Source organism: Buteo buteo, chromosome 9 (assembly GCF_964188355.1).
Source record: "Buteo buteo chromosome 9, bButBut1.hap1.1, whole genome shotgun sequence".
Taxonomy (NCBI): domain Eukaryota; kingdom Metazoa; phylum Chordata; class Aves; order Accipitriformes; family Accipitridae; genus Buteo; species Buteo buteo.
The window spans coordinates 22,993,591-23,019,126 of NC_134179.1; the positions used below are offsets into that span (position 1 = coordinate 22,993,591).

General features: G+C 39.7%; 1 protein-coding gene across 3 annotated transcripts in view; it reads left to right on the forward strand.

Annotated features, from left to right (window-relative positions):
- AKAP7 (A-kinase anchoring protein 7) overlaps positions 1-12,933 on the forward strand; it is a 90,611-nt gene extending 77,678 nt beyond the window's left edge. Inside the window, exons 8-9 of one of the 3 annotated variants that reach the window (XM_075035690.1) lie at positions 10,670-10,868; positions 11,637-12,933. In XM_075035690.1, coding sequence (XP_074891791.1) covers positions 10,670-10,868; positions 11,637-11,649 — 212 coding nt within the window. In that variant the 3' untranslated portion in view covers positions 11,650-12,933. Of the gene's footprint in view, positions 1-10,669 lie in introns of all 3 variants that reach the window. The other 2 variants (XM_075035692.1, XM_075035691.1) reach the window with 2 other exon arrangements.
- Positions 12,934-25,536: the final 12,603 nt, after the last annotated feature.

Genomic DNA, 25,536 nt, shown 5'->3' on the forward strand with positions numbered 1-25,536 from the left:
TAAAATCCTCAGGCGTGGCTAATTCATTTGCTCTTGCCAGAGAACTTGTATCCTTTTGCTAAGAGGAGAAATGTCTTACGCCATGGTCTATTATTGTGTTACTCATTCTGTTTTACATTATAGCAATAATTTTTTTAAATGGCATTTTATTCAATTTTCCACTTTAGTGCAAAGCATGAGGATTGAACAAAAACATATTAAGTATCAGGCGTGTTTTCTGCAGCACTTACTGTGGCTGAGGAGAATCAGCAAATGAGTAACATTTTTTTCCTGTCTTAAAAATCCATTACCATGCAGTATAGCCTAATGCAATCAAAAAGGTTTTCTTTTCTTCCTCTCTTCTCTCAGCTCCCCTTTTACTTTTCACATACACATCGTTAATAGAATGCGAGAGGTTTTTCCAGCACAAAATGAAAAGTTTATTCTTGTAGTTCTACAAAATATAGCCTGAGACTAAGGTGAGTTCTAGTGATTGAACGCCCTCCTAAAGTCTGCGATTACCTTTCTTTTGTTAAAATGAAATCTGGTGTAGTGTTTGCATGTTTTGAAACACTTGATTCTCTGATTTAATGAAATAAATGTTACTTTCTGTTGACCCCATCTGTGTGCCCTGTTCACACATCGTGTGTGTTCTCTGTTATAATTAGACTGAAACATTTGGAAGGAGTGCCAGGTGTAGTAAGGATAGAGGGCTTGGTGTAACACAGCCCAGATCATGGAGGCATTACCTGTAATCCCTGCTTCAGCACAAGTGAATAATAGTAATAATAACTCCATTCCAAATGAAGTGCATAATTTTCCTTTGAAAGATTGATTTCATTCCCTCGGTCCTTTTTTAGCCGTAATCTCTATAGAAGGCATAAAATAAGAAGAGATTACAGGATTAGACTTTGGATAGAAACATGTTATGTGGTAAGATGTGTCCAAGTATAAGCTCCTACATCAGCAGTGGAATATCTGGATCGATGTGGGGCAGCACCCAGGCTGTGAGGACAGGCTAATTCTCAAATGCTCTAGGTTACTGCTTCTGGTGCCCTACATGGTAACAGCGCATAACCCTCTGATGTATAGCTATACCTACATTCTTGGAGTTAAAACCACATTGCATTGTGCCATGCAACTCTTGTATGCATTTACCCATCTCAGAAGTCTCAAAATCATGAATGATACAATTCACTTTTGAAGGGAAGCATTGCCCATCTCTTTCCTTCTCCTCATCCTTAATGAACTCTTCTTGGCCCCTGTAGCCAAACATAGAAGCAGGAGAACTTTTCTATGTGTAAAACATAAAGGCAAAGGTAACTATGGAATTAAATGCAATGCTGTTTAGCTGGAGTGAAGAAAAAATACCCGCTTTTGATTTCATAGTTGGTTATGAATGTAGTGAAGAGAAATGCAAAAAATTTTTGGCATGAATACCCAACCTTTATTCTTTTACTCTGAGTTGGAGGAAGACTGAGAAAAATATTACTTTAAAATAAGAAAGGATGAAGAAACAAAGATGAAACTCCAAATTAGAACTGTTTAGCCTGATAGAAATAAAGGACCAGAAGACCAGCTGGCATAAATAAGCAGTTCTCCATTGATGTTAATGGGACAGAATTAGAATTATTAGGATGCTGAAGAGGAAGGGATAGAATTGCGTGTACTGTGTAGGTAGAGATACAATTTGCGAATGGAAAAAGGAGTGGAAAGAGAAGAGAACCATCAATTTTAAGGCATGGTGATGGGCAATCTGTTATGGTACAGAGTGTAAGCTGGTAAAAGTTGTGAGGATTAGTTCAGTTTTTTGGCATAGCTGATGTATTTTTCTGGATTGACTTCATTGAAGTGCTGCTAGAATAGGCTTTGACTCACTGAGTTTGAGGAAGTAGAAATATGGGGGAAGAGAGAGAGAGGGAGTTACTCTTTTGCTAGTGTGCAGTGTAAGAGCTGTAACACATGAAAGAAGTGTTGCTATTAGGTAGGGAAATGTTGGTCGTGTTCTTAAGGAGTTTTATGTTGTTTCACAAAGAAAATGCTTTTACAGCTATTTGGTACTTAGCATAGGAAGGGTGTGAAAGTAAGGCCCACTGGTTTAAACAAATAATCAGGACTTAATTATTCTTGGTTTCTAATGGTGAAGCAGACTCAAGAATAATGTTAATTTCGATTACTAGGTGCTTGCTCATCAACTTATATTATATGCACTATTCATAAAGAAAATAGGAAAAAAAATAAGTGTTGTCCTCTAATATTCTTATTCTTTCTTTTTTTTTTCTTGTCCTAGATTAGCTGCTTATTTTATGTGAAGGATTGATTGCATTAAATTTAGTTTTATGACATGGTAATATTTCAATTTTTTTCATCCACAGATCTCATTAAGTGATCTCTCTTTACGCTGTACTCTAGTAATAATTTTTAGATTCCTGTGAATTAAATTAAGTGAGCTGTAGTCATACCTTCAGCATTCTTAATTCTTTCACTGCAGCTATGCTGATTTCATATGGCTGAGGTGACCAAAAACCCAATGACACAAAGCAATTTATTATGACCAAACAGGGTCTGAATTTGTTGCTTATCTTACTTGAATATTTTTCTTTGGACATCAAGATTCACTGTTCTTGCAAGTGAGTATATTTGGGCTTTTAGAGAGAGAATAAAGTTGAGGAAGAGCTTGTCCTGAAGAAGATCATGAGCAGTAGTTTTATGGGTTCAAAGCCAGAGCATTTAAAGAGAAGTCTAAATTTTTATTAACTAATTTTTCCAAGTGTCAGAGATAAATTTCATATTTACAAACCTTTCATAAACCTATATGTGGTAGAGCAGTGAACATATTTACAGCTATATGTCACAAAATCAGAGTGAAAATGTCAAATTCTAGCTTTAAAAAACCACATTTGAAGTGGAGGTTATGGCAAACAAAAGGGAGGGAAGAAAGAATACTGCTAAATACTTAAGGCAAAATATATAATAGATAAAGCGGATTAAGATAGGCAATGCCTTGATAAGTATGTAATGTTTTTTTGTTTTTTTAATGACACTCAAATTGACTTAAGAGTGTTATGTTAGTTTTCCCAAAGCTATTAATAAATTTGGTCAGATTCAGTAGGCTTGATCCATGAAACGGAAGACAGCTACAATGCTGCTCTTACGTTAAAAAATAAATAACTTCAGGGTTTATCCACAAAGCTGATGAAGTGGGTTTAGTTCTTCCATGCAAGATCCTGGGGGAAAAGGGTTAGACCCATCTGTTTTGACAACCTTAGGATGTAGTTACACTACCAGTTCAAACCTATGGAAGATGCTCCTGCCAAAAGAGGTCACTCTAACCTTCTTCCATTAGGTTTAGGGTCTAATTAAGTATGATTACAGAGATATTAAAAACACCTTGAAAATGACATTTTTCCATAAAAATTGCACCTTATTACAGTATTTTATGGACACTGTTGGACATCCTCTTGAATTGTAATTATACTTACATCTTAATCTTTTTTGGACAAGATTTCATCTTCTTTTTGCAGTTCAAGCAGTATGCACCTGTGTTTCACAACTCATGTTACTGCAATTGAAATAATTAAATGAAAATGTGTGTTGATTAAAATTTGACTATTCTCTCCATAATTTACAAATATATTCAGAATTGCTTTCCCTGAGGAAAGACATGTAATATGTGAGAGACTATTTGATAGTGTGAGTTTGTATGGAGTCTTTTTCTGAACTCAGGAGGAGCAACAGCGCAGGATCAGCTTGTTAAATTCACTTATTAACACTTGTTTAACATCTGTCTTAGTCCAAAAAAGGTTGCTTTTCTCAGTCTACTTGACAGTAGCACGAAGAAGTCTCAGCCTAAATAGTGTCCCATTGGAAGCTGTATAGTAACAAATGAATCCTAAAGAAATTAAATTGAAATTTGCAAAGAATATAAGAAGGATGGAAAGCAGTAACGAGGTGAATGTATATTAAATGACTTCCCTTATCACGCTTCTGAGCAAACATACGATTTTCGTGGTTGACTGGTCCGTAAGCAGGGGCTTGTAGGATTTGGCAACATGTTTGGAGTTTGGCAATTAAAATCTGTATGTATCCTGTTTTGGTTAGCTGCTGCATTTCTTGTGCCTATACCTCCCTCAGCTTAGTGACCTAGCAGGGTGATTCTCTGCCTTCAAGACCATCCAGCTCTGTCTGTGGTCACTGGTGATCCGGGTTGATGGGGAAGCAACCTACACTGTCTCCCATGGCGCATTACATTCTCAGTATTATTTCTGGAGGGCCATTGAAGATGAGGGACTGTCCTGTCCCAGAATTCAGCCTGGTATCTCTCTCAGGCTCTGAAAACAGTGGGAAGCTCCCCCTTGGCTGCATCCTGGAGGGGGGAGGAAATCTCCTGCTCTCTCTGCTAGCCCTGCCAGCCCAGGCAGCTCCTGTTCACGGTTTCCCTTGAGCTGCTAGCACCAGGCAGTGCTGTGGATGGTGAAGGAGGGGGTGAATAATTCTGCCTGGATGTTTTGGTTCTCCCATTATCAGTGTGCACAGTGGATGTTCCTGTGGTTATGTAAAACCACTTGTATAACTTGGACTGTTTTCTCTACCTGAGTATCGGTGAGAAAATCAAGTAAAACTTGCAGCTTTTTAAACCATCTTCTTTCCTTCAGCCATTGTGTTATATTTTTTTCCTGTTACACTAGACTTCTTATAAATTCATTAAGTTTAAGCATTAAACTACATTAAAGGAACCAGGAAATTTCTCTGTCAGCAGGTCTCTTTTAATAGGAAAACAAAACCAAGATATTTAACAGAACTCCTGGTATGCCAGGAGTAGAGTCTTTTCTTGGTTGTTTGTTTTGAAGGCTTGTGCCTGTGGCATCGCATCCTTCAGTGCTCATAGAAGGAAGAGTAGGTTTAGGAGAGCACATCCTGTTTCTCCAGTTATAGTTAGAGGTGGTCAGAAATTTTAGATTGCTGAGCTTCAAAGGGTTTTGTCTGAAACAAAACAAACTTTTGCCACGTTTGCCAAGCCTCCAGCTCAAAGGGAGCTGCAGGTATTCCTGCTGTCATCACTGAAACTGGCAAGAGGACCATTTTCCTTGAATAGCTGCAACATCCTTATTTTTCTCTTTACTAGAAATTACTAATTCTGTTTGGTTTGTTCCTCAGTGGGCCAAATCAAATGAAAAAATCTTTCCAGCAAACTAGAAACCCATGTATTCAGCATGAAGGACAGATTGGTATTGCCTCTATGGCCTTGTTAGACAGTCCTGTATTTACAGAGCAACATACATAAAACTAAAGTTTGTTAGATTTCCAAGAGGAGAGCTAAACTGCACATGCTGTTTAACATCAGGTGGGAACATCCAGCAAAACAAATGTCATCACCATCATGTCATAATGAGATTATAATTTCACCCTTCCTCTCAATGCCTTATTTGTGCCAATTCCTTAAGTGACCACTCGAGACATTTCAGGGAAGTCCTTCCTAATTAACGAGGAAATGTTCAGAATTGTGACTTTCCTGTCTATGCTTATTGTGTTGATTAGATATGGGCACATGCCGATGTTTGTGTTCATTACTTCAAAACCATGATCTTGAATGTGCTGGCTCATTCACAGTCTCTTGCAAGGGTGGGAAGCATACAGTCTGATGCTTGGTTATAGTTTGTTATTCAATTTATTATGGACTGTGGACTCACTGTCTTTGCAGGGTGAACTGGGGTGGTATTTCTCTAATGCTATAGTGCTGTTAATATATATGGCCTACCAAATTTATCTGAAAGTCCCCAGTAAAGAAAATGTTCAACACATTGGTCTGATGCATAGGACATTGCAGTTCAGTATGTAGATGTGGGACTCCATCCAATTCCCACAGAAGTCAATGAGATTTAATTTAATTTTGAATCAGATTCTGTAGACACAAAAGTCTAGTGTAGCAAAACCTAGATGTTTCCACAGGCTGCAGCTGTGCATGGCAGCCTTGCAATAGCCTACATCTGCCTGGGCGTTGTGAATATAAATGATGTCTTCAGTCTTAGCTCTTTTTCTGCTCACGTGGAGATGGTGATCCATGATAAAGACACAACCACTGACATAGCAAACTGTATGAATTCACATGCTGAAATCTGTCTGGTATTTGTTTTATTGGCCTTCCTTTGTTTTCTCACACCCCACCATATGCAGAAATAATTGATAGTTATCTGCTGAAGGTTTCTTAGTCCATCAATAGTTAAGGTAGTTGTCTCCTTCCTTCTTGTCGCACTATACTGCACACCAGCAAAGCTTTTTCCCCTATATGGAGGGGATTATAATAATTGATAATTGATATAATATAAGAATATAATAATTGATAATAATCAATTATCTTATAGTGAGGGATTGTTATGAGTAGGAGCCACTGAGGAGTCACCACAGAAAGGGAGTCCTGTGTTGAAAGCTTTGCATGTATGCAAGAGCAACTTGGGTCGCCCTCTTGGTGTCAGTAAGAGGCACAGTGTAAGTAGAAAAATGAAGTTTTCCAGCATTCAGAAGGAATTTCTTAACGTTTGGTTTGTGAAAGATTGCATGAGTCCCTCATAGGTTTTTTGTTTCTAGAGTTTGTAAAAACAGTGTTAGAAAACTGGTGAACCAAAAGGTAGACAAAGGCATGTCTGTTACCACAGCCCTCCCCAGGATGCAGACTGTAACCTCTGCTGCCAGAGTACAGGCTTCCCAGCTGGTCTCAGTCACCTATTCAAAATACCAAGGGTCTGCTTTATAGTTTGCCCCATGTTGGCATCATTTTGTTGTGATGAAAGGTTGTTGGAAGGAAAAACAAAACCCAGTGTGTGGAGGTCATGAGGCAAGGATTGCAGAACGTTGTCTTGGAGTGCAGCTGGTAAAAGTTTGTAAAACTGGCTTTTCCTGTAAAAGGGATCCACTATTGGTTCCTTCAATTAAATCTCTCACAAAAAAAGGACTAGTAGTATAAACAGGAGAGGGATTTAAGTAACTGTCCTGCCTCTCTCCAAACCTGAGATACCCACATGGCCTCTAAAACAGGCTGTCAGGACCTTGAAAATGCTGTACCAGGACCACAAAATCTGTTTTGTTCCAATGCAGTATTTCAAAATCCAGATCACAGTCCTGCAAAAGTGTAAAGGGTTGTAGACTTGGAGAGTAAACCTAGTCCAGCAGAGGGATACAGCAGTGAATTTGAATCCAAACTTGGATTTGGTTGCAGGGATCCAGTTCATGTCTGCAACTGCTAGCAGCACGCTGCAGGATCATAAAGGCCCTTTTGAATAATTCTGTGCAGTTGATAGTTCCCTTTTGTAAAAAATGGTGGGCATTTCAGGACAATAGGTGTGCTTCAGTTTCAGTAATAAAAAGCACTGTTTAACATGGATGCATTGAGATACATTCACAGAGTATGAATTTGTTTTCATCTTTAGAAAATTATAGACGAGAATTCTGGGATAAACAAAATGGAAGGGGTTTTGGGGGTTGGGGGTTTTTTTCATTCTTATTCTGAGCCACATGCAGGAGACGGCAGTGGAAGTTTTTTATTCACAGGCAGAAATAAAGTAGTGGCACAGTCCAAACTGAGAGGCATAGCATAGATGCAAATACAGGGTATGTGGTATATTTGTTCCCTTTTCAGAACAGAGTTTACAAACAAAGCAATTCTGAATTTTTAAGCCTCCCTTTTAAATCTAGAACATTCATATTTGCAACGGCTTTTTACTGATATTCTGATAATTCCTATAACGTAAGACAGTCTACACAAAGAAGCATTTGGCTACTGCAAAGGAATTGTATACATCTAAGAAGCAGGCAAGCAGCAGATGCAGCATGGAGAGAGAGAGATAAACAGGACATATATCTACGTTAAATATTGAAGTAAATATAGATGATCAATACCTGTTATGTGACCTATATCTTTTTGACAACAGTCACAAATAGGAATGATACAATAGTATACAACTACCTTGCCAACGAACCTCGGCATTGCACAGGCGCTCACACAACTGCTCCTTAGGGAGTCTGAGAATATGAACAGAGCATGAGTGAATCATATAGCCCCATGTGCCAGTCCACCAAGGTGGCCGGACAGATAAATCCAAGGGCACTCTTCATACAGGATTGTGCATACATTTGCATTCACACGTCAGTCACATGCCATGTACGTCTTCCCAGCGGGAATGCAGAGCTTACTTAGGAGGTACTATAGACTTGACTCCAGACTGCTGGTGAGCCATGAATGTCTCAAAATATTAAAAGCAAACAAATAACAAAAAAAACCCTGAACCATTCTTCTGCAGCTATATAAACTGTACTTTTTAAAGGCTCATTTTAAGTAGTCTGATTTTTTTTCATGCTTGAGAAATTACATACACAATGAGCTATCTACTTAATTTGAAATTTTAAATGCAGTAGTAGATATATGGTTTTTATACATATGTATGTAAATGAGAACTGTTTTGCAGAAAATATTTATGAAAGAAGAGCTCTGTCCTTTTTTAGACTGTCAGAATAATAATATAATGTTCTACAAGTAAAATTACATTCTGAGTAAATATAATCACTACTGTTTTGTGGTATCTGGAGGCCTCTGACTGATTAGTCATATTCTGCGTATTAAGTACTATAGGGTCAAGCGTCAGAGTGGCTGAGCACCATATTTTCCGTTGATTTTGTTCAGAGTTGCATGGACAGATCATTAGAGCTGCATGAGTAACAATTTCTGTGATTCACTAGCAATTCTGAAAAATAAGAAACTCTCCAACTGGAAGCCACAGTGTTATTTTTTATTTCTAGTGAATAAATAGACTGGAACAACCAAAATATTTTGTCGAGCATCTTTAATAAAAGCAAAGGAAACTTGGAATCAAAGGGCTGCATTCAAAGGAGCATGTGGGATCAATTCATAAAAGCTGGGAGGAGATGCTGCTCATATACATCTTGGGTCCCCTGAGAGATAAGAGCCTGAGTTAAGTCGCTCCTCTAAGTAAGTTAAATGATAGGCTTAAGCCCAGGTTTTGGAGATAGTGAAGGAGCATGGTAAGCAGCAGGCCAGAGAACGTGGAGTATGTACCTGTTTGAGTGGTCTTGGGAATAGTGCCTGTGCCTCCCTTGGATTTGCATATTAACCTAAAATGTTTCTTCTTGGAAATGCTAATCCCATTTTTAATGTTTTCTCTTATTTTTAAAATTTTGTTTTAACCAAAAATATTCTCATTGCTGCCTTTTAAAATATTTTTTAGAGTATTTTTCAAAAATTTTTCCAAAATGTAATGAAATGCTTTACCCAGGTCTAGTCTGATGACTCTTCAGCTGGAGAGCACAGTTCTTCCTTCCCTACAGTAACAGTGTTGTGGGGGCCCAGAAGTGGAACAGTTTCATCTGTCTTGCTGTTCCAGAGTGGGATGCTCATATCAACAGCTAATAAAAGCACTGCCTCTGAAAATGAAGAGTTTTGTTTACCTCTCCCCCTTGAATCCCCAAATGAATTATGTTCTATCAGTGAAATCACTCCTGCATTGTGCAATCCCCTAGGAAGACTAATAAAAGTCTTTTAGAACTATAATCTATATGTGCTAGCAAACTTGAATAAATTTACATATATGAAAAAGAACAAATTTAGATAATTGAACAGTACAGAGCTTTGTGCTGAGAGCATACAACAGTATCTCTTTCACCAGATGTGTGTGACTAAGCAGCCTCTTATTACTGATTGCAGAACACTAACTCCAGAAAAGGACATTAGAAGTATGGCCTTTAAATATAGGTGGAGGGAAACAGTTATTTACCTAGTGCAAGAAATTGCAAACTGACAAATTACATGGCCAGTGGAAATCGGACAATAAAATCTGCTTTTCCTGGATTGCATTCTTCATAAAAGGAGGATGCTGTAGTAGGCTATATACTTTAATAGGAAAATGATTCATGAAAAGTACAATTTCAAAATAATGTAACGATGTATGAGAATCCTCACTATGTATACAGTTATTTCGTTGTATATGTTTATTCACGTGAACTCTTAACAAAGCAGGGAAATGCCAGCTTCTTGCTTTTATCAGCAGATATCTAAGAATAGACTGCTGGAACTTGCATTCCTTCAATGTCAGAGCTTTAAGTTAGAAGACAGAAGAGAGACAGGGAGGGAATATATGGTTTTTCTAAGTTTTACACTTTGTTTAGAAAAAAATTTCTAACCTCCACTTAGATTATTTTATTCATTTTTCCCGTGACAAACTCTTGAATTGCAAGCAATGAATACATAGGTAGACATTTCAGATTTATTAAGCAAAATCACAAAACAGGGGCAGCTAAATTTAAGAATGCTGCTAAAATGTAAATTCATCACGTGCCATCTTTTTCATCTTTGCCCAGATGGCACAGGTGATCGTTGGCTAGAAGAAATTAAATTTGCATGCTTACTCTTCTAAGCTAAGTGGGTGCTCATATTGTTAGCCAGTGGCTTTTACTGGAGTGTTAAAATAAAGATGAGCAGTGAAATATTTTTGATCTGATATACTGTATACATCTTTATGAAACACTTTTGATTCAGACCTTGAGGAGGGGGAAATTGTTTTTTACAGTCAGGAAGAGGCAGCTAATAACTTAAAATCCAGCTCAGACGGAGGCTCCTGATACAATTATGGCTACTATCTTTCCGTGGCAATGAATTCCTTCTCTTGTCTGTTGTGACACATAGGTGAAAAACATGCAGCAGAGCCAGACGATGCAGAGCTGGTGAGCCTCAGCAAAAGGCTGGTGGAGAACGCAGTGCTGAAGGCTGTACAGCAATATTTAGAAGAAACGCAAAACAAAGCCAGACAAACTGATGGAAGCCCTGTGAAAACTGAAGAAGCAGCAAGCGGCAGTAAGAATGACAGCGACAATGATAACAGCAAGTGAGCACTGTGCAAAAAAGCCTGGGAGCAAATATCCCACCAAGAATAACCACAAAAACATGTCCCAGCTCCCTGCTGAAATTTGCTAAGTGGTGCTGGGTGACAGGCACTCTGCTTTGTGAGTCTCTTATCAAAAGTTTGTTCTGAGTCGAAGGACACTGTCTACTGGTTTAATAAGTGCTTGCACTGCTGAAAATCTGTTGAATGCTGGGAGGGATGGACAGTGGAAAAAAGACAAGAATGGTGAAGCAGGCGGCTCCCGTCTTCACTGGCTCTTGATACCAGGAGTCCCCTCCTTGCTTTTGAAGAGAAACTGAACCCTTTGCGTTTGCCTTTCGGATTGTCACGAATGGCCATGGAAGAGGCCTTGCCATAAGTGGAAGCGCTGCCCTCTGCCCGAGGGTTTGGCACTGCCGCAGGGCTGCTTACTCCATGTGAGAGCACATGCTGTTTCCTAGTCAACAGCAGTCAACCCCAAGCTAAAAATTACCACTACAGATACTCATCGCAGATACTGTTACACAGTATGTAATATGGCAGGAGTTTTTCTTAAATGTGACACTGTACTGTTCTTTACTTTTTGGTAGCATTTGTTGGTGTAAATTATATTTTTTTGACAAAGTACCTTTTTATAAAAAATCAATATGGGCAAAAGACTGAGCACTTAATACTATCCAAACCAGATACGATCTCTTTATCTCCATACATTAATGATTCTGAATGACATTAAGTTGTTATAAAATGTATTATATTGTTCTTTTCCTCTAGGAAAGAGCCATGAAGCAGACTTAGTAAAGGAAGCTTTGCACAGAGAAACACAGGCCCTGTTATCCAGACTGAATCAGATAAAGGAGCTGTTATCCAGTCCCGAGATCCGCATGAAAATTAGCAAAGAACTGTTTGAAGACAGGCACAACTCTAACAGTAAATGGAAAAGTTGTATTGACTCTGGATCTCCAAATGCATGATTGTCAATTGCCATGATGTAAAATCTCATTGGGTTGTTTAAAGACAAAAAAAATTTTTCAAGAAATTTTCCTTTCTATTTCTTTTTTACTGAAAATATGAATGGGTGTAAATGGCTCATGAGGAATCATGCTGAAATACTTGCACAGAAGAATTATATTTCATAATGATGAAGTACAGCCACTCCTCAGCACTGCTTTGAAACACGCTTGTATGTGCAGGTATATGTCATGGCTCCAAAGTGGAAAAATGCTGGTTTCAAATAAATCTGAGCAGACACTGTGCCCTTCCTTTGTCATTGCAGATAATTCAGATTTTTCTCATAGATCCCTTCCCTAGCAATGATATACAAATATTAAAAAGTGGATGCTTTTAAATACTTTAAAATGTATATTTGAAAAAAACCTCTTTTAATTATCTGCCTTTTGGATATGTACTGCCATTTTGGGTTAGCACTGTCTGGTTTTTATTTTTTTTTTAAACAGCACTTGAATACTTGGATAGATGCTGACATGTTGTTTCTGCTGATGTTTACACTAATGCAAGAATGTTTTAAATTTCAGAATGAAATTCAGGCTCCACTGATCTCAATGGCAGACTGTCATTGGTTTTAATGGAGTCAGGATGCTGCAGTTAAGATTTCTTGTGAAAATAATAATATTCCTTGGGATAATATTTGCCTTTTTACTTTTGTAGAACGGTGGTTTTGTTGATTGTTTTTGATGTTTCCTCCACCTCTTCCTCCTGCTGCCTCAGGTGGGGTGTCAGTTTGCTCTCCTTTTTCCCTCCACACACCTGCAAGATTCACTGAAGCTTTGTATGTACAACAATGCAGGAGTAGTTCCAATATTTGCGTTTTTTATAAACATTGTTTAAAATTGCCTCTGATCATAAAAGCTATATAAATATGTATTGTGATTGGTATCAGAATTGTGCTGTTAGAACAGCTGTGTGCATATTCTTCATTGGTCTCAAGCACTGGTCATTTATCTTGTGTCAGAACTTTTTTTTTTTTCTCATTTGATATGTAACAGTGTATTCTGAAATACGTCTCATACATGCCATGTTCACAATAAAGTATTTTTTCCTTTGCACTCTATGTACGTTTTCACCCATCTCCAAATGGACTTTAATAAATTGCAAGTAACAGGGTTGACAGAAACAGTACTTGTATGAATCACACCATTAAGTTGACTACGGGTGTTGTGCCAAGATACTGATCTAGAGCTTGGGTGCTGAAATCATGTGAAGAAATTCATGTAGATAAGCTAGTCCCAAGTCATTATTGTTTTAAATGGCAAAACTTTGAAACTCTAGGGATTAATTTATATTCTGGGCAGTGTGGATTTAGAAGGAAGTACTGGTACAACTTCCTAGAGTTCCATATTGACTCTTCAATGTCAAAAATTGAGTTTGAGTTTAATAAATAGTCTCAAAATTGCTCTAGAATAATAAAAAAAATTAATCTGAACCTGCAATCATCTGTGGAAATAACAACAACCCCAGACTTTCATAAGTGGATCTATATATCCCTGCACAGTGACGCTCTGAGCCCAGCTTGTTCCCTTATTCCATAGGCTTAGGAGAGAATCTTCTCTCCTACTTCTGAGGAGAGAAGTTTCTTTGTCATATCAAACATTACTGAGTACTAATTCATTCAGAGATAGCTATTCCTATGGTATCTAGCAATTTAAATCCAACTTGCAGATGACAACACAAAACCAGACAATCAGCTATGAAAACAGGAAAACCATTTATTGTATTCTATCTGAATCTCCCCTTTCCTCCATACAAGTCATTACCATGATTAAGTGCCTTTTTATATCGTTCAGCTTGTTAACAGTCACTGTTCTTCAGTTTCAAGTAAAACTGTAGAAATTAATCACCGAATTTAAGTCCAGATACTTTGATAGGTGACCTGGTTATTAGGGACTCCGCTCATTCACAGTTCTTATGGATGGCATCAAGAATAGCAGCTCGAAAAAATAAAGTGTAGGGGACTTAATGGCCTGAACATAGGCAGCCGGTATCATTTGAGATGCTCTAGAGTGGGCCTGGCAGGGGTCCGGCAAATATGATACAAACCCTACATGAGACATGCATTCTTCTGGGTCAGGAACTGTGGCTGAGAGGATACCCCAGAGCCTCAAAAGAACTAGATACCTATGTTTAAGCAGCTAAAACCCATCTTTGGATTTCAGATGTTTTGACCCATGAAGGTCAACAGTGCTTTTGTTTCTAAGCCATTCTCATTCTTTTAAATGCTAACCATAGCCTTTATGTCTGGTTTTGACAAGACACCACTATTAATTTACTCAAAATTGAAAACAAAATAGGGTAAAAAAAAATCCTGCATCTGGATCCATTCTCTTATGACAACCCTACTTCTTGCATTCTCTATTTTTTATTTTTTTTTTCCAGTGGTAGTGAAGCCTGGCTGCCAAATTAAAGGATAAATCTCTTGCATGGAGCTGTGAGATGAGTACTGAAGAATGCAGGTACATAGAGACTGAACCTAATATAGGCAGGTGTGAAGCTCTGAGCTGCGCACAACAGAACAAATATGTTGCCTTCCTCACACTCATAAATCATTTTCAGGCAACAATTCTGTTTTTTAATTAAGTGACTCAGTTGGGGGATGTTTTGAGGTAGTGATGCACAGGTTATTTCAGGAAAGCGTTAGCATTTCAAAACAGAGGGTGCAAGTTTGTCCATGTTTTGTTTTCAGTTCTAACTTTTAGCTTGTTCATACTCAAGAGTGTTTCTACACTGCTGATTGTAGAGATGTCTGTGAAGAAGCAGTAGCTCAGCTTCCAGGACTAGGCCAGCTGGAAGTCTTTGGATTGCCGTGACCCGCAGAGAAACTGTTCCTGACATCTATGGTTGGTCTAAGCGTAGGCACAAAAGTTGCAGAAAGCCGTACACTTGATACCTGAGCAGCCCTTGCCATAAATTGTTTGCACTGCTGAGCTGTGCATCAGAGGTGTTCAAGAGTTGACAGAGTAACCAGAGGGATCAGTAAATCCTTGTAAGTCCTGACCAACAGACACCAATTCTCTGATGTAGGAAGAGAGACTGTTGTAGAAACCGATGTCTCCAAGCATGGGTGAACATGGCATAAGGATGCTCAGTCTGGTAGCTAGATTGTAATGCAGCAGATGAATATGCATCAAGATCTTCGTGAAAAGGAAACTAAACAGTCTTTCTGTGTTGACTGAAGGTGATATAAATCTAAAAAGGATCGGAGCTTAAGGTCAGATTCAGACACTGTATCCAGATATACAAATACTGAGAGCCCACTGGATAATACCCTGTATGCTACTAATGGTCTTACTGAAGTAAGTATGATGCATTGAGTGGTAAACTACTACTTCATGGCAAGGTTATACAATCTGGAAGTTAGGATTCAAGAGACTTCATGTTCTTTATTTATAGAGTTTCTGATTATAACTGTGCATACTTTTGTGTGTGCTATTTTAGCCAAAAGGCCGTGTGAATGTGTCATGGATCAAAGAGTGTCAGCCCTGCTTCATTCTGGTGACAAGAATGATACTGTTTCATTTTTATGTCTGTCTAGAGATGACTCATATTCTTGTTAGGATTCTGATTTTATAAAAGTCTTGAGAGGTATCCTACATGTTTATGTAGTCAGCAAGCAGGAAAAATAGAAGAGTAAAGCCACTGCGCTCAGTAGAGCTTGTAAGTTGAAGTTTAGTAAAAACACTAGTTTACTTTTTAAATTCAGCTATGTCCAGGAATATACTCATGAAAGGAAGTGTAAACCACAACTGTTTCACTGCAGATGAAATACTACCTGCAGAGCCAGCTGCAGCCCCCTGGAAGCCAGGAGGGAATCCGCTTGCCTCAGGTGGAACCTTGTAGCTGGACACCCAAGAGTTGCTTCACTCTGCTTCTAGCCTGGGACTTTGTTTTGCACAATCTTTGTCAAAGCAGTCTTTTATCTGTGAATGCCCTCTGCCTCTGTTCAGCTGTTAATGGCATATTGTCTTGGCCTGCGAAAATGAGGGACTGAATGGGTACTGTATCTTTCAGCTGTTTCCATCCCTTTGGAGGAGGGGGGAAGTTGTCACTGAAATCCCAAAGAGGTTGATGTCTTTGCAGAGACACCTCTGGTCTCCCTCGAACTGCCAGAGGTCAGAGGAGGGCCTGTGTGTCTGTTAGCTGAAGTCTTCATCTAGAGACGACTACTGTCTGATCTGGAGGCAGCGGACAAGGCCCAAAACCACCGGAGAGAAGCAGTTCCTGAGGGACATGCCCTCCGAGAACCCAGACGGTGAGTGGGTCAGCTGCATGATTAGTGGGCAGTTGGATAAAGTAAGTGTTGGTTTAACTTGATGAAAATTGTTCTAAGTCATCCTCATGTAGTAATTTAATTTGTGAAAACCTTTTGGAATTTTGATTCTCCCATAAGTTTTCACATAGTGATAAGGGGTAATCTCGGAAAGTGGTGAAAGTGCATTTGCTTTCCAAGAGCTTATTAGTGCCATAACATAATGTTCTATAGAAATGCTTTGGACTTTCAGTTAAAAAAAATCATTACGTTGGTCTGGTTTCAGAGGCGAGGAGTCACACCATTCTAACAGGAAAGAAAACTGTTTGAACCCTGGAAGTAGGAGCACGTTAATGCTGACATGTTTTACTCTGCTGTTCCTTTGATCAATACAGTTTCTGTATAAGCAAGTTCTTAGCGTGTGCTCATCTGCTCATTTATATTCTCCTCATGTTAAGTCTTCATAATGTGAACATTTGTACTGAATGAAAATCAGTCCTGAGAGACGGCTGGGCTGAGAAGTAAAACGCACTCATAGTAGAGCAATAATTAGAACAGTACATAGGAAAACAAAAAGTGATATGCCTGCCATTCCTGACATAGCAAAAAGGACACTCTGGCATTGATAAGCAAATACTTCTGCAGCAAGAGGCTGGAGTTTGACTGCTGCATTCTGGTCTCTGCTCCCACTGCTGTTTATGTGCTTTGTTTAGTGACTCTTGGACGCAAAATGCATTAGCAGAGACCAGGACATGGAACTGTTTCTTGCAAGGGACTCTCCTCATTGATGGAAAATAAAGGGCCCTTTTGCTCCTGGTGGTTAAGGATTAAACCAATTAAAAATGCAGAATTAGGGTAGTTAAAAGGAGTTGATTAAGAAATGACACATGAGGATTTCAGCAGAAGCTTACTTGAAATAAAAGGAGTTTTTCTTTCAGATAAGAAAGGCAGAGATGTTTTGAGGTCAGGATTGACTCTAGAGATTCAGGTGGGGGGGTTTTAGCAAAATTACAATTTGAATTAAAAGTTGGAAAGCATTGCACTTTCAGAATCCTTTTTAATTCTTTTTTTCCCCAGCCATACAGAGAACTTCAGGCACTGAAACATTCAGAAAAGAAGAAGAAGAAAAGATGCTGATACGATATAACTTCAGTCATATCTCAGACAACCAAAACGTAACAGAAAAACAAAGCCAAGAAGAAACGCCAGCAGCTACTGCTAAAATTCAGACGTAGCTGCCAGTGTAAAAAAGATGTAGTAAGTCCAAATGTTTAGAAGAATAAAGGATGAAACGAAGCAAAACGATAGTGTTCTCTGCATCTGGTCAGTCAAATGGTGCTCACCTGTGTTTGTCACTCAGCTGTACAGGCAAATGGCCCATTTCCCAGTCACATTTTCCAATCAAATACCTCTGAGAGGGAAGACTGAACGAGCATGCGGCTGTGAAATACCACTCTGGCAGAGCACTGAAGTGAACGGCTACAAGAAATATTGCAGGATAGAGGCTAAGTCAAGGCAAAGGCAAGGCAAAGCTCAGGGAGATGATCTCTAGAGGAGCAGGAAGAAGCAAAGGAACAAAAGCATGCATTTGAAGCTCCTGTTAGTAATACATTTTAGCATTGTGTAGGTCCACTGAACTTCTGCGTTTAGAAATCAAAGTGGACTAAGTAGTCAAATCCTTAAATGTGCATAGAGAGCTACAGAAGTTAATTGCAAATAATCTTAAATTCTGGGGTGTGCATGCTGCCAGCCAGCAGAGCAGAGTGGGAAAAACCCTCCTTCCTCCAGAAACCAGTAGATGACTGAATGCTTGCAAATGGCTGAATGCGATGGCTGCAGCAGCAAGCTGCTGGCTGTGTTACTTTATGCTTGTAAAGTACAGGAAATTAGAATACAAATAATGGGTAAGAGGAAATGAATTGTCTATTCTTCATATAGGTAACATCAACAAACTTATTTAGGTTAATTACCAAGAAAGGTCCAATGCAAAACCAGGCAGAATCATCAAGCAAATGTGATAACTAAATAAATTAAAAGCCTCTTTGCCATTATGCTCTAAAATGAGATGTATCACTAAACTGGGGTGGATGCTCTTGTTTGTAGAAAAATTGATAACACGGGAATATGTGGTGAATGGCTAAACCAACATCCTAAATGAATAATACTTCAAAAGTAAGGAAGACATTTCAAAAGTGAAGGTGCAAAAAGGAAAAAGTGGATGAATTTTTTAGTAAATTGGATATTCTTAACTTCACCCTTCCCAGCAAAACTTCAAGTGCAGGACAGGTCTTTAATATGTATAGCTCCATTACACTTGAACTAAAAATAATATGTTAATCAAGGAGACATAACTGAAAATGCTTCTAGTGGTAGATGTAGCAGACATATATAAATAGATTCATTGCTCACCAAGCTAACATTTATTGTAAATTATCTGGCATTTTTGTTACACATGTATTCTATAGTTTTCCATGTAGACATGGTAATAATTTTTCTAGAAATACAGGAAAGGCACCAAAATACAGAGGGGACCCACTTTTTTGTACCACCACAATTTGTACCTTAAAAGAAGATTATAAAAAAGGGAATGAAGTTATGGCCTTTTTTGACAGACTGAAAATTAACTTAATTAGTTATATACTAGACACTTTTTGGATTTTCAGTATATGAGGATTTATTACTTTCAGAATAACACAGACTAAACACATGTTACTGGAAATCACTGGATTTAGTGAGTCACACAAAAGACACGCACAGAGAAGACACAGATCAATTTGCATCATTTTGTCTTGTTATCCTGTTACTTCAGACTATTGGAAGACCACTTTCATCTGTGGTAACTGTGGAGCTGATCCTTCATAATTACTTATTAAGCTTCTGGGGTTTTTACTAGTGTAGCATTTCTGGGCCATCAATGCAAATTAATAATTTATATACATTAATAATTTACACTAGGGAGTCTGATGGAGTAACAGAGGCTGGAGGCCATGGGATCAAAGGGAAGAAGGATCTTCTCTCTAGCCAATGAAGTCACCTGCATCATGAGGAGAGAGTAAAAGACCATGTGTGGGGAGTCTCCCGTCTTTGTGGAGAAAAGCAATGTGCTCTACCAAGCTGGGTGAAAACGTACCCCACCAGCAGAGGAAAACCTGGGCTGGGAAGGTGAACAAAAGTAGGTCCTAGCTCAAAATGCCTTATGGCCTCTCTTGCGGGTCAGTTTGTTTGGGCATCTTTAACCGGGCACAAAGAGATCGTGCAAACAGGACATGCACAACTCAGAAGCATGAAGTGGTCATTTATTACATAACACGCGTTAAAAAAACGGGATTTGACAAACTACTAAGCTAAGCATTAGCATGCTCCCCACCCCGGGGTCTCTCTGCTGGCCAGGTGGGCATCGGACAGGCGGAGAGGGGTCGGTCTCCACAGTCCCCTGGTCCGCAGCCTCCCCAGTGCTGACCTGCTGCCCTCCACCGACGCTGGTGCACCGACCGTGTGACCCAGCGATTCCCGGCATGGCAATTTTGCGTGGCTGACCTCCTGCCGCAGTGTCTCACATCTTTCTCAGCAGCCTGAGTCAGAGTTGTGCCGGAGGGCCGGATCAGAGCAGGACCTTGGCTCCAGGGTGGGCGAGCAGCTAACCCCCACCTGGAGGGAGACGCATTACAGGGGCTGGCCTGGCTTTGCCGTGAGCCAGAGGCGAAGTCACAGAAAGGGAAGAGGAGCCAAGACGTGCTTGTAGGTGGCCTGTACCAGGCAGGAGAGCCAAGTCCTAGCTGGACATCCGCGTTGTTCCTCCCCGGAGGAGCAGGGGCAAGCACCGGTGCTGAGGAAGGCCAGCCGTGCCTCGGCGCGTGTTCGGCCCGGACCCCGAGCAGGCAGGGTCGGCGCCGGCATGCGGGTCACAGCACGTGCCGCGTGGCCTCAGCTGGCCCTTCCTGCACCACATCACCCCCATAGCCACAACGCGACCGGCGACCTAGCCGCGTCCAGGCTTGTCGTGTGAGTTGTTCTTCATGCCAGCAGACGTTTCCATCCAAATACTACGTTGGCTTATGCACGAGTGGATTAATGTTACTATTAATAGTCCAGACTCAAGCTGGTCCTTGCAAGAATTAGAAAAAGGAGGTTTCAGAAAAGTGTTAGCTAACATTTGTTAATCATTATTCTTGAAAGAAATCCCATAGCACTTGGCTCCACCAAAATGTTTGGCATTTTCTTACCCTGTCTGCTTTTCTCACTCTAGAGAAATCCAAAGAGAAGATTGCTTTAGCTATGGCTGGCCCCAGAGGGTTAGTCACAGAGGCACAGGAGGCATATGGCCAAAATCAAATGGAAACCTGGGGAGACGGACAGTGAACACACAGATGAAATCTCCATATTGCACATAGTCTTTTCCTTTCTCTGGTTTGCCTGGGAGTCATCTTGCAGTGCTCCTCTGGTGGGGACTACGCCATGTGGAAATGCTCCTATTCGGCCATTTTGTGTAATTCACCCTTCATTCTCTGTTATTTAGATTCGTAGGTTTGTATAAGGCCAGTTTAAAAACAAACACGAGCCCAACGGAGACCTAGCATAATCTGGTGTGAACATGTTGCAGCAGCTGAGTTACACTTCCCCGATATTAAAGAAACTTCGTATCCTACCAACGCTTACCCTGGAAATCGTGCAAATAAATGAAGAAGCTTTCAAAAGAAACCATTTCTTAAACCAGAGAGAGAAAAGCTTACCAGTGGGTTAGCTGCCATCCAGACATTTTATTAATTGTACAAGCAGGCATGCTAGGTTATGCACAAAGCACAGGCCAAAGAGTCTCACCTGGTCGCTGCGGTTGAGACTCCTGCACGGTCGCACGTGGGCCTCGGCTCACATCATCACTTGTATTGCCTCCGCTTCCTACTGCAGCTGCAGAAGGCCATGTCACGTAAGTTACCTGTATGGCAAGAAGGGTTTTGCCCATACATGTGAGCACCATAAAGTGCTTTACTGGAGAGAAAAAGAAGCTCAGGGTGGTGGCACACCCAGAAGCTAAGCAAGCCTGGGCTAGGAGACACCACAGTTCGACAAACCAATTTCAAATCAAAAAGTAACCTTCAGGAGGGTCTTTCATCACCCAGATTTCCGTATTGAGAGGGCGGATGTAGAAGTAGAATCCCAAACCCGGACCAGTAAATATTTCTTAGGCAGTTGTTTATAGACTGGGCTGCTGGCATGATCTGTAAAGTAGCCCTGTTTTTAATCAGACTACTTTAGAGTGTGTTTAAAAACTGACAATGCCATTGCTACCCAGCTGAGGCAAATTCACTTAACAGTCTACAAGAAAAACATACCCAGGACGGGACATTTACTTTAACAGAAATGAAAATAGACTTAGGCCAACAGTGAATACTTTTAAAACTCTTGTTCTGAGCCTCTGGGGTAAACACAGTTAAATAATGGCATAGTAAACCTGTGAACATATTTACAAATTCATTCCACAAGTCACGTTATTGCTTTTTATGGGCTCAAAAATCATTATGTATAAAATTATGCAAGAATAATCAGCCCATTTTTATGACAAACAAAACATTAGAGAAACTCAACATTTTTTTTCTGTTTTTGACTGTTTCCCTTCCCATAGCATTTCAGAGCCGAATGAGAATATGAAACCTATCCCCTGTCTTAACAGGTATTACACATATCAAACTGTAGCTTACATGAATAAACATAGTTTTTCAAACCAGAAATTTTCCGCATCTACTTTACTCATGTGAACATAAGAACTGAGTTAGAGAAAAGATTCATGTTGCTGGCTTGTCAGAGCAGCCAGCAGTGTCTGCTTGAACAGGGGCAGCTGAGTGTTTCTCTCCCTGGCATATCCTCCCAGTTTCCAGCAATCAACCCTTCAGGGATTTTGTGAGTGGGAGCTTGTGTCTGGAACTCGAGGCTTTGATTACCAGCCTGATTACCAAAAATGAAAATTATTTCCAAAGAACAGAGACATAAGACAACGATAATAAAAGACAGTTGAAGTCATAAGTGAATTAATGAGCTGGAGAGAAATTCTATTTAACAATAATGAACTGAGTATTATGTGGTATAGTCCCAGCTCTCACAGAAGTAGAGGTGGGCTGCAAAACGCTGAGTGGCTTGGGTTGCTCGTATGCCCTACTACTATCGGCTATGAATCCGTACCCATAGCGTGCCCACGGGATGGCAAAGCACATACTACACCATGGCTCTTAGCATCCTGTAGCAAGCCTTGCCCAAAGCACTTAAATACTGAGATTGACAGCTGTCCTTTTATTGCTGTGCTGAATCAGAAATGTTGTGCTAAGGAGGATGTTCCCAGCAACAAGCTGGTGGACAGCTCTGTTTTTCACACAGGACACTGCAAATCCTTGCCACCTGGGAGGCCCAGAGGCCGTGGCCACCAGCCGAGGAGCAGTCAGGGGGTTCTGCCTGGCATGGACGTGATGCCGCTAGCAAGATCTCCTTCTCACAGGTAAACAATTTGGGTAATTTACACCCTCCCAGGGCAAATGTATTTCAAGTAGACCAGAAGGTCAAATGCAACACATTAGGCAAAATAGCTATGTATGATAGATTTGTGGCTGCAGAAATTAAAGACATATTTTGAAAGAAAATGTTCTTACTGTGCTATTAGATCAGGAGAAATGTTGCCTGAATAATAATTACAATTGAAATTGCACTTTTGTTTTTCCACTCAGTTTGGGGGTGAAATAGCATTACCACACCCAGCAGAAGAGTCTGGTTCTTCTTAATGCACCAAACCTGCTAACTGGAGAGAAAGTATTATTTGTATTCTTTTTCTGTTATGCTCTTTTCCTATTATGTTCTTTTAAATAATGGTTCTTCTGAAATACATGGCAACAGGCTGGGTGCATATTATTATTTGGTGCTTCGACAGTCTGGATCCTTTCAATATACTGTGTTGCAGTAAGGGCCTTCAGAGGAACCTGGCAGGACACAGAACAAACAGAAGGGGTTTGTCATGCAGCAGATTATCGACCTGTGGAACCTATTGCAGAAGGATCTTGTTAGTGGAAAATCTTTACATGGCTCAGGGGGATGAATGGATGAGTACTTGGAAGGGAAATCCATTGTGGATTGATATGGAAAGCATATCCACTTCAGGAAAGCCCCAGGTGTAAAACTATTTCCGTCTTTTAAAATATGAAATTATTTAAGTTTTTAGTTCAGCTAGTCTGTAAAAGCTGTGAGCTTTGTTACCCTTACTCCCTGGGCTTTGGAAAGTTGCTGTACTGTATATTTGATCATATACAGGAAAAAAAATTGTTACCAAGCTGCGATCAGATTATGAATAAAAATATAATCATAGACTTGGTAAATTCAGGACAGCCTATTGGAGGTGATAAGATGTGCAGATCGCTCTTTTATAGCCCAAGGGGATTTTCATGCTTTAGCAGTACCTTTCCCACCACTGGCACAGAGAGTTATCCTCCTTCGTCCCTTGGCCATTCAATTCATTCAATTTAGAGCTCCTTACTAACACAAATAATCTACTTGCTATTTTTCTTTTATTTGGGATTGTGCGTTCTTCTCATATGGGAACCATTCTATATTTTTATCCTTGTTGGTCATTGTTACACCTCTCTAGCTCTAGCACAGGCCCTCTGGACTGATGTGACTAGAACTGAAGACACACCATTGTCATTCCAGAGGCATATACAGTCTGGCACAATGAAGTCTTCTTTTATATTCTCTATTTTTTTCCTAACAATTCCTAGTTTAACTTTTTGATCACTGCCCTGAACTAAGCTGAAATTTTCAGAGAAATATTCAGTGATTGCAAGATCTTTTTTCCTGGGTAGTAATAGGTAATATAGAGACCATTATTATGAATGTGTAATTAGGGTAGGTTTTGCATTATTTTGTATTTCTCAGTATTGAATTTCTTCAGCCATTGCATTATTTACTGATATTCTCACAAAATCTTTTTACAGCTCTTGATGGACTTAGCTTTGACTACTGTGAAAAATTCAATATCACCAGCAAAAAGTGTCTCCTAATTCTTCACGTTCTTTCCATGATCACTTACAAACATTTATGGAGTTCTATAGCTATTCCGTTTCCTATTACTCTACTAATTTTGTACTCGTGATTACTTAGTTTCTTTAATGCACTTTGAGGAGAGACATTGTTAAAATGATTTGGTGATTAGCTTATCCTTAATTGTATGTTTGTTGATATCTTCAAATAACTCCAACAGATTTTGCTCTAAAAACCATGTTGATTCATTGTGTATATAAAATATTTATCTATTTTTTAATATTTTTGCCGTTAATCTGCTCAGTATATAAAGCAGACTTATCTCCCTGCAATTCTCCAAATTTCCCCGGGGGTCTTATTAAATATTGATGCCACATTTACCATTTTCTGGTCTTTGGGATCTGAGGTAATTTAAAACAACAGGGTACAGTTTGGTCATTTCAAACCATCCTAGGGCTGAGTCAAGCAGAAATTACTCATGATCTGGTAGCTGGACTTCACCATGTCTGTTTTGCTGCATTGTTGTGGGAAATTTCAGAGGAAAAGCAGTGCCACGCTGCAGGCTTAGCACCTCATCCACCTGCAGATGAGCACACCTTTCATTTGTATCAATTGCTTTTAACGCCAGGACTTTTTGGAATTGTTAGACTACTTATAAAGGCTCAACAGAAAGTAGTAAGAACAGGCACCTCTTGCCAGTGGCCTTAATTGAGTGTACAGTGCACTTCCAATGGTAAGGTTTTAGTGGTCCTTGTGTCAAAATATGCTGTGAAAACCAGGTTAGATCCTTTATAATAACAAGTTAAACAAAACTGGCATGGATTAGTCAATTTTGCTGGGTGAGAAGCTGAAGTAGTTGAGCTCATGTGCAACTACCTACTTCTCAATTCAACAATAACCAGAAGAACCTTGGACCATACATGGCCTCACAACCAAAAAGAGTATTTCTTATCTTTCAGATAAATACTTCAGCTAATGAAAGCTCCCAAGTGAGGTGAGCCCATGCTCACCTCAGAGGAGAAAATGGAGATACTGGTGGAGGTCAAATTGCATGGGCCTCCCCTTTCATCCTTCTGCCAAGGCTCATGTTGGTGAAACTAGAGCACAAACTCAGACAGCCATTCATTGTAGGAAGGATAAGATGGGAGATCTTCCAGGCATTTGCAATAGCTTTAGTCTAGACTAATTTCCCTTTGACTGTATTTAGATTTAGACAATCTGAGGGGTAGGAAATAAGGATCTGAGAGAGAGAGAGAGAGATAATTCAACAAAAAGAAAAACCCTGCATGCTGAATTTAATAATGTTTCATACAATGAAATTTATTTTTGGCCTTCAAAAAGAAAGCTGCTTTCAATTTTCTGTCATGCTAAAGCCATTTCGCACCATCTGGACTTCTG